Consider the following 17,057-nt stretch of genomic DNA (forward strand, 5'->3'; position numbering starts at 1 on the left):
TTTGCAACAAATAGGACCCAAGTCCCTTTCTGCTGATAGCTCACATTGCTTTCTAGACTGAGGGAGAGTATGTGTTTTGGAGGTTTGTAGATTTATTAGCATTTAGACTTAATATTCAAATTTATAGCTTGATATAAATAACCTGGTAATGATGGGTTTTTTAAATCCATTACTTAGCTTATTTTTGCTTATGACCTTTTCTAATTACACATGCAATAGGCTTTCTTCCATTAACTGTATCACTCCGTAATTTAATATTTCAAATATTCTTCTCTGAATGAACTCTCTCATCTTTGAAAAAAATGGTACATAACATACTATAAGTGAAGCGTGTAAACTACAGACTGCAGACTCTTTTGGAAAGGAATTTTCTGATTTGGATTTAGGATTCACTCTGTATCCAGGCAAAGAGAATAACACATGGACAGGCTAGCAGAACTCTCTATCAAACTAAATACCAGCATACCAGTCTCTAGTAATCACACAGATATAAGCTACAGGTACAACCTTTCTGCTGTCCCTGTACCCCCAGCTAGAAGAGTAAACAACAATCTAAATAAAAGATGGATTTCCTACCACTGGCATCTGCAGCATATCAATTCCAAAGTGTGCCAAATGTTTTGCTATATGCGGATCTAAAACCGGCTCCTCTTCATCAAAGGAATAGACATCTACAAAAGCGAAGAAAAGCAGATGACAACTTGCACTGAACATTATCCCTCATCTTTAATAACCATCATTGCATTCTCAGCACAAGAGCGCCTATACAAAATGTTTTACTCATAGTCTCTAGGTTTGGTTAGGATCTGCAGAAAAAAAGCACACATACAGACCCACAGTGCTTAGTGAATACCTTAGATTTTCACACCTGAACTACTCTCCTTAAAAGTAATTGCATCTTCTTATAGTATTAAAACCTAAGTCTAAAAATACTTGTAATTATTACAGCATTGTTTTTCTCCAAAACAAGTCGGGCAAGCAAGGAATGACACACACAGTGCTCTCAGATATGTATCCACTCCACATTTTGAACACAGCAATGAGAAATTCTGAGTTGTTATGGAGCTATCAGATACACGCTGACACATTAAAACTGTTGTTATATGAAGCCAACTGACTACTGCCAATGGTATTTTAATTGCTATCACAGCTCAAGGAATCCTCTTATGCCCTTTTCCTGTGGAGATGCAGAAAGAATTGAGCAAGGCCTGCAAATTCAAGTGATAGATTCTCTATTAGAAATAAGTTGCATTTGGAAGATTGGTCTCACTGAGAGGCCAGTTTGGTGACTGCAGTCTCTTTCTTTATTGCACAGGAGATCTGAGTTTCAGTTCTACCTACACCATACACCCTTATTTCCTTAGACAAACTCATGAAAGAGATTTGGCAAGGCAGAGTTCAAACTGCAGAGGAAAGTAGTATATTTAGCGATTATCTTCTCCTTAGGAAACCAAGCTTAATGAATCCAACAGATAGACAAAAAAAAAAAAAAAAAAGCTCATTTTTAATGTTAACCAAGCAAGTCCCATCATGAGGTTGAGTCCTGAGCAGTTTTTGCATTCCTGAGCAAATAATAATACAGCTGGAGGCATCCTGCACATATATGAGGGATGACACACACATTCATGCATTCAGGGTGAGACCTGAACAGGTCCTTCATCATCTCTTTTCTTTGCTCTCCTCCTCTCTAATGCTTGAGCAGACTTCCCTGCTTTCATTTGCCTCATACCAAAAGCCAGAGCCCCCCTACCAGGGCAGTCCACCTGCACTCCTCTCAGCCAGTTTTCTTCATGCCCACAGAGCATTGCATTGTAACCCTGCCCATACGACGAGTCCAAGCTCAACAGAGAAACCTGAGCCAGAAAAGAAGAATTAATAAACTGGGGAGAAGAGCGTTATGAAAAACGTTGAGTTTCTCAAAGGCAGGAATGGTGCTCGTGACCCACGCTGCCAGCTGCTGTACAGCCCTTGTTCCCTGTATTAACCATGTCCTGGGTGACCCTCCTGGCACGCACATCTGCTGGAATGTCACTGCGTGGCAGCAAGGGCTCACAGGAGACACAACAGGTCAGCCAAACACCAGGGCTCACAACATTCCCATAGTCTTCTGATAAGGTTACTGCATGACCAAAAAACCCTGCAGAGTTCAAACACCTCTGAGTGAGGTGACATCAGCTGCTCTTGGGCAACTGCCTTCAACATGGAAGCTTAAATTCTCCTCTTCCTTAGCTCTGGCACCTGAAGAGGGAGCAGTAATCTTTGCATAAGCCCTGCCTTGTAAGGATAATTTCATGAGAGAGAAAATTCATCTATTAAAATAAATAAATAAATCTGAGATGAGTTAATTAAAGCTGCAATGTAAGTGCCCCAAAGATAGGTCTGGACAGACTCTGGCAGATACAGAATGTAGACATGTCAGCAAATGTAATTAACAAATCCTGGTATCATACATGTGAAAAAAGGAAGGAAGAAAATAGGAAAAGAAGAAAAAAGAAAAGAAGAAAAATCTGAATTAGATTACATAGCATATTACTAAACAGACTATTATTATTATTATATTAATAAAGTAAAAGACTTTGTAGAACACACAATGCTACCTGTATATACTCCTCTTCAAGAGCTCAAATTTTATGCCTATTCTGGCTGTGCAGACACCGCTTCATTCCACTTAAATTAAGACAGGCAAAGATAAGACTGTGCCTTAAGAGATCAGCTCCCCAGGATCCTCCAGAGAAGGATCTGACAATTGCTGCAACTGGCATTCACAAAGCAACTCATTCAAGTATCTGTTTGACAGGGTCCCCTACTTCCAACCCTTGTTCAACCCTTGTTCTAGGCCTCAAACAAGTTTCAGACATGTTACCTCAAAACAGCTTGAAAAGAAACCTAGTGACATTGTCAGGAGCTACTGGGTTGCAGTCTGTCATAAAGTGCTCAGAGAAGCTTGCAACTTTTCTGACTTTTCTGTGCATCTTTGAGATCCCAGACTGGAAGCTACAAGTTTGGTTCAATTTCTGACCTGTTTCCAGATCTATTTGTTGACAAAAGGCTAAAAAATGGGGCTAATGTCCCAGAAATCTTACGCAGTTTATACAACATAGATGCAGAGAGCCTATGCCTCTGCTTGCTCCGCACATAAGTAGTGTGGGAATAAGTAGTGTAGGGATATGTGGAGTATTGCAAATACCTTACTGGCATGGAAAAGGAGCAAGAGAGCAGAAGGTCTAACATTCATGATGCCTCTCCCCTCACCTGGTCATCTCCAGCCCAGGGAGGCAGGAAGCAGACAGACTTTGAGCCACATTGAGTCTTACAGCCTCTTTTTTGAGCCTCATCTGTCATGCAACCCTATAGAGCAGTTACGATTCCCGTTGCAATATAGCTCAGAAAGAGCAATTACTGAAAAGAAAACGAGGAGAGGTAGGGCAAGACAGTCTTTTTCAATAGGGAAACAAAGTTAACGTCATCCAGAATAAGAATGAAGGTCTGTGGAGGGAAGGATGGCAGGCTGTCCCTTGTCATCCCAAAGGCCATCTAACGCAGGAAGCAGCTGATAGGTAGGAGGCAGAAGGGGAACAGACATAGGAAACAAGTTCTGCTGCTAAAGATGCCAAAAATCCCATCAAAACAAACACTGAAGAATATTCTGTTTATTTTCTAGATGAGTTTGCAATCTGCACCTGGGTGAATTCTAAATATCTCCAATTTTTGAGAGATTCAGACAGAAATTATCCAAGACCAGGTATACACAAGGAAGCCATATTCAGTCTGGGAGAGAATAGATTTTTGCTCAGAGATTCTGCAGTACAGCTGAGAATCTAACTACAGTATTTTTCCTTGAAACTCACTAACTCTTAAAAGGTTAAAAATCCTCACTGATGTGTGTAAAAAAGAGGCTGCTCCAAGCAGCTGCTTTTCACCCATACGGCCACAAGCACTAGAAAGCAAATATAATCATGGTATTTGTTCTTCTCCTTTTTTTATTACTCCGTAGAGTAATAAACTCCTAAGAGCTCCTTAGAGCTGCAGAATAAGATCCCTCTACTTATGACTTTTTCAGCTCCTCATGTTTATGCTCTGCCTGCTCCTCACACACCATAATCCTCTCCACAGAAGCACAGCAGAAGGTCACGCTCGACATATGCAAACAAGGATACTTCTATAGCCTGCCAAGCAAGGTTACTTGTAGAGCTTTTTCCCCTCTCAAGACTTTCAGGCTTTTTACAAATGAGCATCATAGCAGCCCCATAAAGATGGGCATTCATTAGACTGAAGAAAGTGTCACTGAATCTACAAGAAAAAAAAAATGGCATGACTTCCATAACATAAGAACAACACAGGCATGTCCATAAAAATGGAGTTTTCTGTTACTCTTCCGTTACTTCACTGTCACATAAGATAGAACCATTTGCCCTAATTTGCATAGGAAATGTAGCAGAATTGAAAATACTGGTTCTCAAGACTCTACTGTTTCAAAACAGCACCATTTTCCCAAACAGCTATGAATCTACCATCAGACAAAAGCAAAAATCCATTTGCATCATACATAGGGCAGGAAGAAGAGAGTATGTAAAAATGGCAAAGGCTTTGGCTTTCTTCGAATGGAGTGCGTGCCCCCATTCCAAGGATTCACGAACTCATGGAGCTTCCTTTCCATCTCAGACTCTCAAATATTTACCTTGGAGGCACAAAGGTAAATACTTGATGATGAACCTACAGTGTTAGTGTCATGCACAAAAGCCACCCCACCTCAGAACCTGCGAGGCAACTGACCTGCTCCATCAGGAGTGATGGTTCCCAGCTTGACTGCCAGGGGATACCCCATCTCCTTGTAGTGCTCCAGCGCATGCCCGTTGCCCCCGCTGCCATCAAAGAACCACTTCCCACACAGCACGGAGCCATCCGTCAGGTTTAGCCACAGATTTTCACGCAGGTCACATTTTGAGCACTTCCAACCACTGCCAGAGAAAACATGGGGAACAAGAATAAGGCATGAAACAGTGCTGCGTTGCCAAATTATTACGGCAGCTAATAACAAACGTGTGTGTCTAATCAGGAGGCACATAAGAAAATTGTTGGCTGAGTTGTTGGCTGTGATACTTTTATTCTAGACTGCACTGGAGAGCCTACAATGAACAAACCTTGCTACCCTCACCTGGGGGGGATCCTAACACCGTTGTCTAACTGCACAAGAGTCTTGGCGTGTTTAGAGGCCTGTAGTTCTTCTTCCCAGGAGTCAGGGTCCTGCTTCCTGTAGGGTGACTTTGCACTGAGGAGGGCATCACAAGCTATTGTCACCTGGAAAACAAAGGTAAGTTAAATTTGAAATGTAATTTAATTCAGTGACTGGACAGAAACTGGCACACAGTTAACTTGCCAAGCAGGTACATAACTAGATATCATTAGAACTATTTATATGCTTAAATATGCAAGTATTCTGCTCGGTTGCAGTTACTGCCATCAATACTGTAGTAGGAGAGTAAGCACAACAAAACATGCTGTGCGAGTTTCCAAGGGACAAGCTGTCACCACAATAAGGGTAGGAATAATGGAGGTAAAAGAAAACCCAAAAATAAGAACAAAACAGACTTTTTAAAAAGACAGTTCCTATCACAGCGGGTAAAGAGAGGCCTTTATGTAAAAACAAGCACAACACACACACAAAAAAAACAGACAAACAGACAAAAAGACAATCTTGATAAAAATGGAAGTGGGAGACAATTACTATCACCTATTTCATATACTCACTGACCAGAGCTGGTAACTCTTCTATGTTTGGTAGGGAGATTTCATAGTGATCAGGAAATATAACAAGCTTTGCTTCATCTTCATATTCAAAATCATCACTGCTTAGATCACCATTTGTCTCTAGATCTGGAAAACAAGATGGGAAACATCAGGATATGGTCCCAAGATCACGGTTCCTAAACCGTGGCAGCAGTACAACTATGAAGTATCGCCTGTCTGACAGCCATCTGGAAGCTGACACTGTCAGTATTTTTTTCTGGCCAGAAATGTTTGTGAAATCCTGACCCAGGCTAAAATGTGACCAGAGGATTTCTGCCAAGGGATGTGCCAAGGACCAAAACTTTCCTCTTAATCTAAACCCCACTCACAAGCATGTTTGGCCTGGCCCTTCTCCAAACACAAGCATTGCTGCACTTTGGGCAGCATCTAACAAAATTCTGCTGATTTTGGAGATAATCAGGATACAATACTGCCGTGCTTTTTATCTGGATCCTGAATCACATTACAATTTGGAGACAAGATCACACCAGCTATGACTCAACTGCAGAGCAAGGACAACACACTTTTGTTTTGGCTCCCCATGTTTTCCAGATCACAAATTTTGCTGATATGTGCTCGGGCTCCCAGGCAGCTTGTACTTCTGGCCTTTCCTCTCATGAGGTTGCCTGTGGTCATGTTCCCCACGTGCCACCCGTAGTTTCAAGCATTTAGAGCAGGTACAGTTATAGCAGCATTACCCCAACCTTGCCAGCTCCACTCTGTAACCAGGGTAGCTATATCTCTTTTAACAATATAAACTAGTAAAACTTTCCTCTGAAGATCACACTTAGTATTTCTGAGCACTCTTATTCCAGTGTGAGGATGATTTTCTTGCTTAAATGAGAACCTAGCTCAAGGAACAGTAGCTAAAGTGGACAACATGCTTGTGCAGTAAGAAGTGCACCCAGAAAGAGCCCCAAAAGGTATTCAAACAAACTACATGGTTGGTGTTCAAATCACAGGTTTTGTCAAAAACTTAACTATCCCATACAGACAAGACTGAGTTAGTTTCTCAGTTTCTCCCAAGACAGCTGAAGAAGTTAAGACCAAACATGCACATGCTGTATCAGACACATTGCACAAGATCCAACCACAAGGAGAGACTGGGCAAGGATGGCAAGAAACCACCATAGTCCCATATGCCAGGGAGTCACTGATAGAAGAAAGTTTGTCCAAGAAAGAAAATGAATAGCTAAAAATACTACTACCACCAATAATATAACAACAATTATAACTAAGGCTGGCCCTAATTGGCACTCCAAGCACATGCATATATGTAGCAAGTGATTCAAAACTAAGCAAGCACTGGCAGCAACCACTACACCCAAGGAATGCTTGAAGCCTCAAATGTATATTCTGGAGTGAAGATAGAAGCGTCTTGAGGCAGGAAACTGAGGTTTTTATTTATTCCCAGAACAGCAACACTACAAACAGCCTGAGTGATAAAAACTGTATTAAATATCAAAAATATATTAAGTTGATCTGGAAAGATCCCCTCTTGAGAGGAACACTGACCAGTTTCTATTCAATTCTTGACCTACCTCCTGCACCAGCCACTTCTGAAGGTGTGACAACAGCCACCATCAGTGACTTTTGGTGACATGACCTCTTGCTCAACAGCAACTGACCAAATGACCTTCCCATCAGCTGGGTACAGACACCCAGGCAACAGTTTCTGCCTAAACCAGAAGCAAGGCTTTGCTAAAGCAAGAAGAAAGATTAACTCATTACTAATTCCCCGAATCGCACTTTTTTTATATAAGGATTCTTTCCCTTACATAGTACAAACCACCACCAACCTCACTTCACACTTCTTTCACAATTTGAATTACAATCTTGTGCTTTGAAAAAGGAGAGGTTCTCAACAGATGCAGTTCTTCCAGCCTGCAACTGAAAGTTCTTTTGCTTTACAAATCAAAGCTGAGTGCTCTCAAGCTGCTGATACCTACAGCAAAACATCGCATTGAGGTTTCACACAGCAACCCAGAAATTTGATAGTGTTCTCGGGTACATTGCGTTGGCCACTGTCATATAAATGTGAGACAGAGGTTTTGTTTTGTGCAGGTTCCTCAAATAGAATAAAAACTCACTGTATATCCAGACAGCTTTAAAGGCAGCAAATGCCTCATCCAGGGCTTGCAGTCACACTTTTTTTCAGCCACCAGAGGGAACCTGAGGACATCTCACACCAGCCATTAATTGTTATTCGTAGGCATTTGTAAGGCCCACTGCTATTTTTATTTCCTTATAAAACTTGTATCGCCAATTCATAGCATTTCAATCAGCAATGGTTCAAACAGTGATAATAGTTACCTAGGTGCAAGATTCAGTCACACACTTCACCTCAACACCAGCCAGATAACAACATAGTGACTGAACTGCTACTGACCTGACCTGGCTTTGAACCAAGTGATGCAGAGATGAAAGACTGGGTATCCTATTAGTGAGCATCCTCTGCCACTTAAGGACATCACACACTTAGGAGCAGCCAGCCTTGGTGTGCAAAAGGAAATTAAGGAAAGTTCCTTTTTACCTCCTCAAGTTTCATGCAATTCAGATTATTCAAAAGCAGAAAATAGGGTCCTGTCAGCAGAGCCATTCTGGATGTCTGACACACCAACACGGCAGTATCACAGTTCTTATTTTAAAGAAAGATACACACAGCATTATGACAGATCCAGAAAGAGAAAAAGGGAGGAAAAAAAAAAAAAAAAAAGAGGATTTAACTGGCAATTCCCCCTTTAAAAGTAACCATGCAAAGCTGGAATATTTCCACACCATACACTCCTTAATCGGCATTACAAGAACCACCAATATCAATTGGCATTTTGACAATTATCACTCTGAATATACTCAGTTTTTCAGAGTTCAAATCCAGCACGTAAGACTGGAAGGGACTTCTAAGGTCACTGACTCAAATCTCTTCATCCAGCAGACAACCTAAACTAATCCCCTTTGCAGACTGTCAGACTGACCCCTTAATGAGGTCGAGTTGAAAAACTTAAAAGCTTACTAATTCTTTCAAATCTGGGCCTCTCTGTGCTGACAGCACATTAGTTTAGCAAGAAGAGGCCTTCCGAGATGCCAAGGCAGAGTGTGTAAAGGAATCCCTGGGCAAATGCAGGTGTATTTAGTTCTCCTCAGACTGCCACACACCACCAGTTTGCACCTTTCTGAACTGCTGACAGCTTGGTGGGGAATGTCCACATGACAATGTTCCCTGTCTAGGGGACTAGGAGCTTTGCAGTGCCGAGTCAGAGTCCCAAGTAAACACTGTGGTCACTAAAACAAAGTGTCCGTAGGTCATACGTGCTGTGCTGGGAGGCCAGGACAACAGGGAAAGCAAAATAACAGACCCACTAAAACAGAGGCTGGAGTCACGTTATTTTGGGCAAGCCGTCAGGAGGGTAAATTTACTCCAGTTCCCAGACCCAGTGCTGCTGGACTGACTGAAAACAGCAGCTGGAGGTGTAAGACTGCAGCGAGTCCTGCAAACCGACCTGCTGTGAGGCAGGGGCAGGCGTGGACGCGGCCAGAGCAGATTTAGCCAAGTTACCAACTGACTGCACTAAGAATAGTGGCAGAAGGAGACTCCAGACAGGACCCCCAAACAGGATTTCCTGTGCATATGGATGTGTGTCTGCCTGTGAAAGGGAACACAAATGTGAAAATCAAATGAGGATGCTGAGTAACAAGCCTACAACTAATTTTGAAACCCCAGGAAGTCATCTTAGGAATTTGGGCTTGACCCTGCTCTTACTGAAAACAACAGACAGATTTTGATGTGAAAGCAGAGGACTGCATTCTTAAATCAAATCATTTCCTCTTGAAGGCTTTAAATCATAATGAATTCCAGCAGCACTTTGTAAACTATTTTGTTCTCTTGTCTTCAACCACATCTAAGAACACTCCCAACCTCATCAGAGGAAGTACAAAAACAAAGAAATAGAAGATAAATAATAAATACACATTATAACTATAACATTTTCATTTATTGAGAAAGTAAAAGCAGTACTCATTGATAGCATCATTTGCTATATGTAGAATTGCATTCATCTTGTGACTCCCCAAAACACTGTTCTTATTACTACATATGTATCTCCCGTGTTAGGTTTCTAGCACAGTCACACATTAAACAAGAAAAACTAAACAGTCAAAATTCTTAACTCCTTAGGTAGGAACATGAGGCTTTGTTAAGCTAGCCTAATTTCTGCAGTTGTACCTAAAACAGCCAATTACTAAGACTGTATTTTGTGGGAGGTCTCTGCTCCTCAAGCTCAGCCCAACTCAAGCTTAGCTGGCAAAATAGAAAGCAACAGGTTCACTCATGTTCCAATCAGTTCCATTCTTCCGTTGTCACAATGTGCTGCACCAGCTTTATTGGGCTAGATTTACAAATATTGCCAGAAACCGGCCCAAGGTCCTAATTTTTCACTTTTATCCATACTCTACACATGGTTACTTGCAGTGATGAAAGCCCTCTTCAGAGGTCCTCTTCAAAAATGTCCCTGTTGAGAACAGGGTTCTGCTTCTGGCTGTGATTAGACCTGGGAGAGTTAAGTGGAGCTTTATGGCCACTCTTAGTGCTTCGAGCCCAGGTGGATTCACAAATTCATAGGAAGGCAGATGCCCTCCAAGAAAAGCTCAGCAAGCACACGTGTTCTCCCAGACTCCCTAAGTGAAAGTTTTCTGTAATTGCCCTTATCCATGGATTCATACCCATGCATCCACACATTCATCTTAAAGTACTCTAACAGACCTAGAAACATCAACCACTTTTTAAAAGCCACTTTTTTTCTACTCCATTCTGTCCCTTTTATGCAACTTTCTATTAGTCCTCCAGTGTCACATTTACCCTGCCGTTTAAGCACGAGGTTACATACTGCAGAAAGCCAATTTCTTATCTGAGCTACCTCAAAAGTAATAGGCAGCCTGGTCTTATCAGTTAATTTCTTTTCACTTTACATATTTGATCTAAAACTTTTGCACAGACTAACAAGCACAAAATAGCTTTCAACTTCCTACTCTAGGTAACAACACAATGAAGATACTACTCCAAGCACTTTGGTCATTCAATTTGCTTTAAACACCATCCCAAGTCCCCAGAAAGTCTGTACAATCCGAGCTAAAGTTACCCTATCCCCTTTGCCTGGCAATACCTGTGAACAAGCTAAATTAAAGACAACTCACACACTTCCACCTAAAATGTTGTTAAGCCTCCTGACTACAACACAGAATTCATCCTGGTAACAGTCTTCACCCTTCTTAAAAAAAAAAAAAAAGAAAAAAAAAAGAAAAAAAAATCTAACACACACACACACTATGGATCTGTCGATATTGAGAGAAAAAAAAGTTCACAGTGAAGCTCATGGTGGGTTCATTCAACTGTTGTGTGTGTTTCTACTACATTTGCAGGACAGCAGCAGTGCTAGAAATCAATCTATGAGCATCCAAAAGATGGTTTCTTAATATCCAGGAGATTGAAAAGGGTTTAATATGCTTAATAGCCTTACATCAAAGAGGATTATAAGCAGCAATGCAGCAAATGCCCAAACTAGACTGACTCTGTACATAAAGCTTAATTCTGTGATTCTCTGGGGCTGCAAGGATTTACTCAGATGGAGACACCTAGAAACACAGTGATGTCAGAGTCATGAGTGGACATGGCCTGTCCTTGTCTAATGGAGCAAGCCTGACATCACACATATATATGGCTGGTGACAGCCAGCTTAGTGCAGACTTTTGTCACAGATCTCCAAGGTCACAATGAGAAAGAGAAAGCTAAAAAGTTCAGTTAAGATGAAAAAACAGGTAGTTCTGAACCATTGAGGACACAGCCCCGTAGAGAAGGCCAATGAGTTAAGACATGAAATAACAAATTTTGCCAATCATCTCTGATGTCACTTGCAACTTAATCAACATAGGTGACTGCTGTGTGCTTTAATTTTCTCAAATATGATCGGACAGGAATAATTCTTTGCTCATTTCTTTAAGAATGGAGGAGAAAAGAAATCTACAGGTCCGAAGTACTGGATACAGAGCACTCAGATAAACTGGAAATCCTATCTAAAGGACCAGTGCAGACAGTTGATAACATTTTACTTCCAGGCGCAGAGAGGACTCTAGCAGAAAAACAGATCAGATGAGATAAATTTTCACTAATGCATCAGACTCCAGGAGTCCTGGATTAAACAGTGACAATTTGGAGGGCTAAATACATCCCAGGGAAATTGCACTGCGTTCATAAATTGACTGGGACCAAGACAGTTGAAACTACTATTCCAGGACTACTCAGTGGGAGCAAAATGTTCATATGCAAGGGTGGAATTTAAGAGCCCCTCCAACACAGCATAGAAGAGATACGTAGCCACGTACAACATGTGCTGGTTTACCTCAAAGGCAGGCAGTCAATCTGCAAGAATAAGTTGACTGTGTTTTCTTTTACACTTCTTGTTTACACTCACGTTGCTAACACTACACAACCATTGCTACACTGCAACCAGCTTTGCTTTTGAACCAGCCAATAATTGTCCAGTGAGAAACATTATCTTTGATATAAATTAATAGTAAATAGCATTTAGAACCAGCATTTGCCAACTCACTCCTCATTAAATGGTCACTTCCTACAAAAGGAGTTTCATCTGTTTATGACCCATCTTATTAAGACTTCTTTTCTCTAAGTCCTCCTTGCAAAATTTACAGACTTTAACAGCAACTATTTAACTGATCACAGACTACAAGGGCTTCTTGGATACGTTACACAGATCAAAGCAATTCCAATGATAGAACATGCTATTTTCCCCCCTAGCCATAACGGCTGCCAATTGCAATGAAAATATTTAGCTGCTTTGTCAACAGGAGGAAAAAAAAAATCACCTATTTGCTGTTAGTAGTGAAATGAGAATAAATAATGTAAGACTCAAGAAAGCTACCACAAAATGGTGGGATGAGACAGAATATGGGCATTACACCAAGTTCTCCCATACACATCTATGAGGCCCTCTGGTTTTCTGGATCATCTGAACCAACTGATATCAAAGAATATCAGGGTTTGAGGAAAGAGACATGTCAAGAAAACTGCTTTCTGTAAGGTGAGGGGATAATGGTGGACATAACAGGACAGGAACTCCTAGGAGAGGGTCATGGTCTATGTACTGCTGCATTCATCACAGGAGAGACCAGAACAACCACCTAAGAGCGTTTACCTGTGTAATAACTTCAGTGAAGTGAAAAATAACCCTTCCTGTGAACAGCTGCTGAGCAGAACAGTGCCACACTGGGGCCTTGTTTCATCAGAGCATTAAGCAGAGATTAATGTTTTAATAAAAAGATGTTATGTGAATATTATAAACAGAGGGAAGGGCCAGAACTAATCAGAAAGATTCTACCGAGCTTTAAACTGCTTGAGAGTAGTGGAGGGGCCAATTGAGCTTAAAATAAAGGTTTCATTAATATGTACACTTGTTTCCAAATATACATCAAAACTCATGAAAACTATTTACTGTTTGGAAAAACTTTAAAAAATAGAATAGAAAAGGAAAAAAAAAATCAGAAAAAAGAAAACCCACAAGGAGCCCCAAGCCAGGCACAATGGTGAAGAGAATCCAGGAACACATGCAGACAGGGTCAGGAAGGGACTGTGCAAAAGCAGCTGTTCACAATACCTAAAAATAGCTTAGCATTCCTCCTTTTTGGTAAAGCTCCACCAGATGCCCCTGGTACCTTCTGGAAAAGAGAAAGAGACAATTAAAAATCCATCAAATGAAGCAAAAGCGAATCAGCCACAACTCCACACCATCACCTCTTTTTGAGATGCAAAATGGATCTCTTCATGATCCCTCTATTAAATGACAGCCTTTCTAGAAAGAACGCAAATTTTCATCAGTCACCTCTGACAATAAGGCTCATCACTGCCCACCACCTTTAAGGAGTGAGGAAGTAAATGACCACCCAAAGCCCTTCACTTTCCTTTAAGAGCTGTGAAGCAGGGCGTGTCTGATGGTGCCTAAGGGTGACTGCTGTCCCATCATCGACATGGGATGCGGAGTATCACTCAGACCCCTCATCACCAAATGCCTACAGTATTTCTTAATGACTAAAGCAAAACATTAAAAAAATACTGCATAAAAAAATAAGTACTCCATAACTAACTTTCCACTTCACTGTGATCCCTTAGCTCAGCTAATTTTCTTCTATCCAGAGAAAAAAAAATAAAAAAAAAGAAGAAACAGTCAGTATCTAAGTCTGCTTCCATTAATATCAATTCAAGTTACGGTCATACCCTGTTAGAGAGTAGGGAGGAAACCTGGCAAAACCAAGCAACAGCTCAGGGAGGGATTATTTTTTATATAGTTGAACTACACAGCAAAAGATAGTAAGTTCCCATTCATTCCACTGACACTCAGTTTCAAGAACAATTTTCTCACTTCCAAAATCTTCAAACTACTGAGCAAAACACTAGTAGCTGGGCAAACATATAAGTCAATGTGTCCACTATTACATGCTCTTCGTTAACATATGTCATTAAATTAAATCTCTCAATAGGCCTCTGTAGCTATAATGCCAACATGATTTATTATCTGGTGTATAATGTTAGTGTGAGTGGTGAGGTTGTTAGGTGACTTTTTTAATAATATTGGGATACAACAGGTGGAGAGAAACCAGCCAAGAACCTGTCAGCCAAGGGAAAGTTCATGTTTGCCTCTGCTCCCCGGTGGGTGAAAGGGTCACATATTTTGGGTGGTTCCCTTCACCATGTAAATAAAGCTTTGGCCAAAGCAATCTGCTTGAATCATCAATAAGGCCTCGCAGGCCATAGGAAATTTTTCCATTCTTAGAAAGAGCAGATGTCGACTAAATCTCCTTGGCTGCAGTTAAGAACAAAACCTATTATCCAAGCATCTTTTCTTATTCTAAAGTAGCAGCATCAAGATACACTATAAACTAACTATAAACATAAATATATTCTAATGCACATGTCCTCAGGATCAGAACTTTATTATTAAGAAATATTGCTTTCAGAACTGAGAAGCTTTGATGACTCCAAGTAGGATGTTAGGACAGTCACTAAGACCACAGGTCTTGAAGAAACAGTCACACGGAGCGTTTCCAGAATGACAGTCTAACATTAAATGCTTCAACTTGATTTGTCAAACTGCTCAGTATTTCTAAACCAGATTTAGAGATGTCAAATATTTCTAACCAAATCAGGTCCTGACATTTTTTTTGCCTTAGTTTCTCCACCTTTCAGACAATACTGAACATTGAATTCAAAGACTTTTGAATTCTAATTAGCAGAGTGACACACGCACCGATTGGGGTCTGCACAACAAACCAGCTCTGGCATTGGATTCTGTTTGTGATGTCTCTCTCATAAGGCATCAGTTCTCCTATTTTACACCTCCATAAACTGCATCAACTGCTATGTTCTTATAGCAGAAGTCTCATTGTAAAATATCTGGCAACCCACCACTGTAGTACATTTCATATTGAACTGTGTGGTGTTTTCAACATGGCCTGAGGTATCACTGTAGCACCAAGCTAAACCTCCACCTTAGGCTATATACTACCTGGGCAATCATTCTCCCTCTCTTTCTCTCTCTCTCTTTCTCTCAAAAAAAAAAAAAAATCCATTTTGTTGATGCAGTTAATCATTTTACCAGAAGGTGCTCCCTAAGTTACTCTTGCAGACAGTCTGGTGGCTGAGCAGATGCCTCCGGTGCGGATCTGCCGCTGGCAAACACTGGAGCTCTACTAAGGCCAATGGAATGAAGAACTGACCCTTGCTTTCTAATTCAATTGTGGACACATAATTGACATTTATTCCAAACACCTTTGGAAGCAAACAAGGATTTCTGCAGCAATGTATTGCATTCTGCAAGCATGATGCCAAGGGAACTACAAGCTGGAACAGCAGCCTGGCCAAGAGAATCCTAAAGCAATAAACCTAAAGCCTTCGGCTTTACTGTATCGCACACCATCAAAAGCCTGGCTTACAAAACCAGAGCTACAGCATAGCACGTGCCAGGCTCTTCATAAGACTTTCAGGGAAGGCCTGATGTTCCACATCAATCAGAGAAAACTTGGAGAGCAAGTAAAGTCATGGTGACCAAAATGCACCAAGGCTAACGTATGAAGAATCCTATCTATGGTCCATGTTAGATGACACGATCCTCACCTGAAATGTATAGAGCCTCTTCCACACAGTGTGTCCCATGCACCAGTGTGTCACCCCCATACACACACCTCATCCCTTCTGCTCCATCACTATTCACAAGAAGGAGGGGATCCACTGAACTACTTCAATGGAAGGGGTGCTCAAACACTGACCAACAAGCAGTGTATTTGTTTCTTCCTTCAGACAAATCCTTAACCAGGAAATGTTTTTTGGTGGGTCTCATTTTAATCCCAGTTTAATTTAACATTGAAAATTCCCAAGTTACTTTGGATGACCAATGCTGGAAGAAGTTTAAATACAAGGAATCCTGACAAGATTTCTGCCCGACTCTCCGAGTCAGAGATATCAGCCTTCAAGGGTCTTTAACTCACTCAATTCCTGAAACTAGACTAGATCCTACAAGATCTTAGAGTTATCAATGTGAAAGAAGTGTAGTTACCACTCTTACAAGCAGAGAGAATTTTAAGACAGAACAAACACGATCACCAATTCCAGCCCAGGGGACGTGTAATCTGCCTCCCCATAATTCATCAGATAAAATATGAATAGTCCTCCAGCGGAAATAAAGTAAGTCACATCAGGGCACCAGGGCCTTGACACCCAGGGGAATCACTGCTGGAGAGTGAAACAGGAAATAGTCTGTCCCACTCTGAGCAGCTATTTTAGGCTCCCTATCTGGCCAAAAGACACAGAGCTCACAGGAGAATGCAGAAGCAAACCCAGTGCCATCCATATAGCTCAGATTAGAAGTCTTAAGAACTTTTTAAAGATACCAGACAAATCGCACAGAAACAGATGTTATGAAACACTAGTTATAAATTATTGTTAATGTGCAGTGATATTGTGGAAGAACAGTGAGCAGGAAGTCTATATGCATCCATCCATGTGTGGGAGGGTGTAACACTGTCTGCAGGCAATGTCTGGATCTAGCATCCAGTATCAATTTAAGAAGAGTTTCAGATCACAGGCCAGGTTGTGATTAAAGCTCATGATATAAATCTTAGGATGAAAAGAAATCCTGTCACCTTGAGCTGAAACCTCACATAAAAAGAGCCTCAGAAACTTCTAGCCAAATCTGAACCCAAACCAGTAA

The 17,057-nt window shown here is 41.1% G+C and overlaps 1 protein-coding gene across 1 annotated transcript in view; it reads right to left on the reverse strand.

Annotated features, from left to right (window-relative positions):
- USP13 (ubiquitin specific peptidase 13) overlaps window positions 1-17,057 on the reverse strand; it is a 45,413-nt gene that overhangs the window by 18,883 nt on the left and 9,473 nt on the right. The window contains exons 3-7 of the mRNA XM_088523887.1: window positions 13,452-13,512; window positions 5,753-5,874; window positions 5,156-5,298; window positions 4,774-4,958; window positions 577-671 (exon numbers count right to left, since the gene is read on the reverse strand). Coding sequence (XP_088380013.1) covers window positions 577-671; window positions 4,774-4,958; window positions 5,156-5,298; window positions 5,753-5,874; window positions 13,452-13,512 — 606 coding nt within the window. The remainder of the gene's footprint in view (window positions 1-576; window positions 672-4,773; window positions 4,959-5,155; window positions 5,299-5,752; window positions 5,875-13,451; window positions 13,513-17,057) is intronic.

Source organism: Tinamus guttatus, unplaced genomic scaffold, assembly GCF_059628265.1.
Source record: "Tinamus guttatus ecotype Peru unplaced genomic scaffold, ASM5962826v1 Tinamus_guttatus_pri_ptg000198l, whole genome shotgun sequence".
Classification (NCBI taxonomy): Eukaryota; Metazoa; Chordata; class Aves; order Tinamiformes; family Tinamidae; genus Tinamus; species Tinamus guttatus.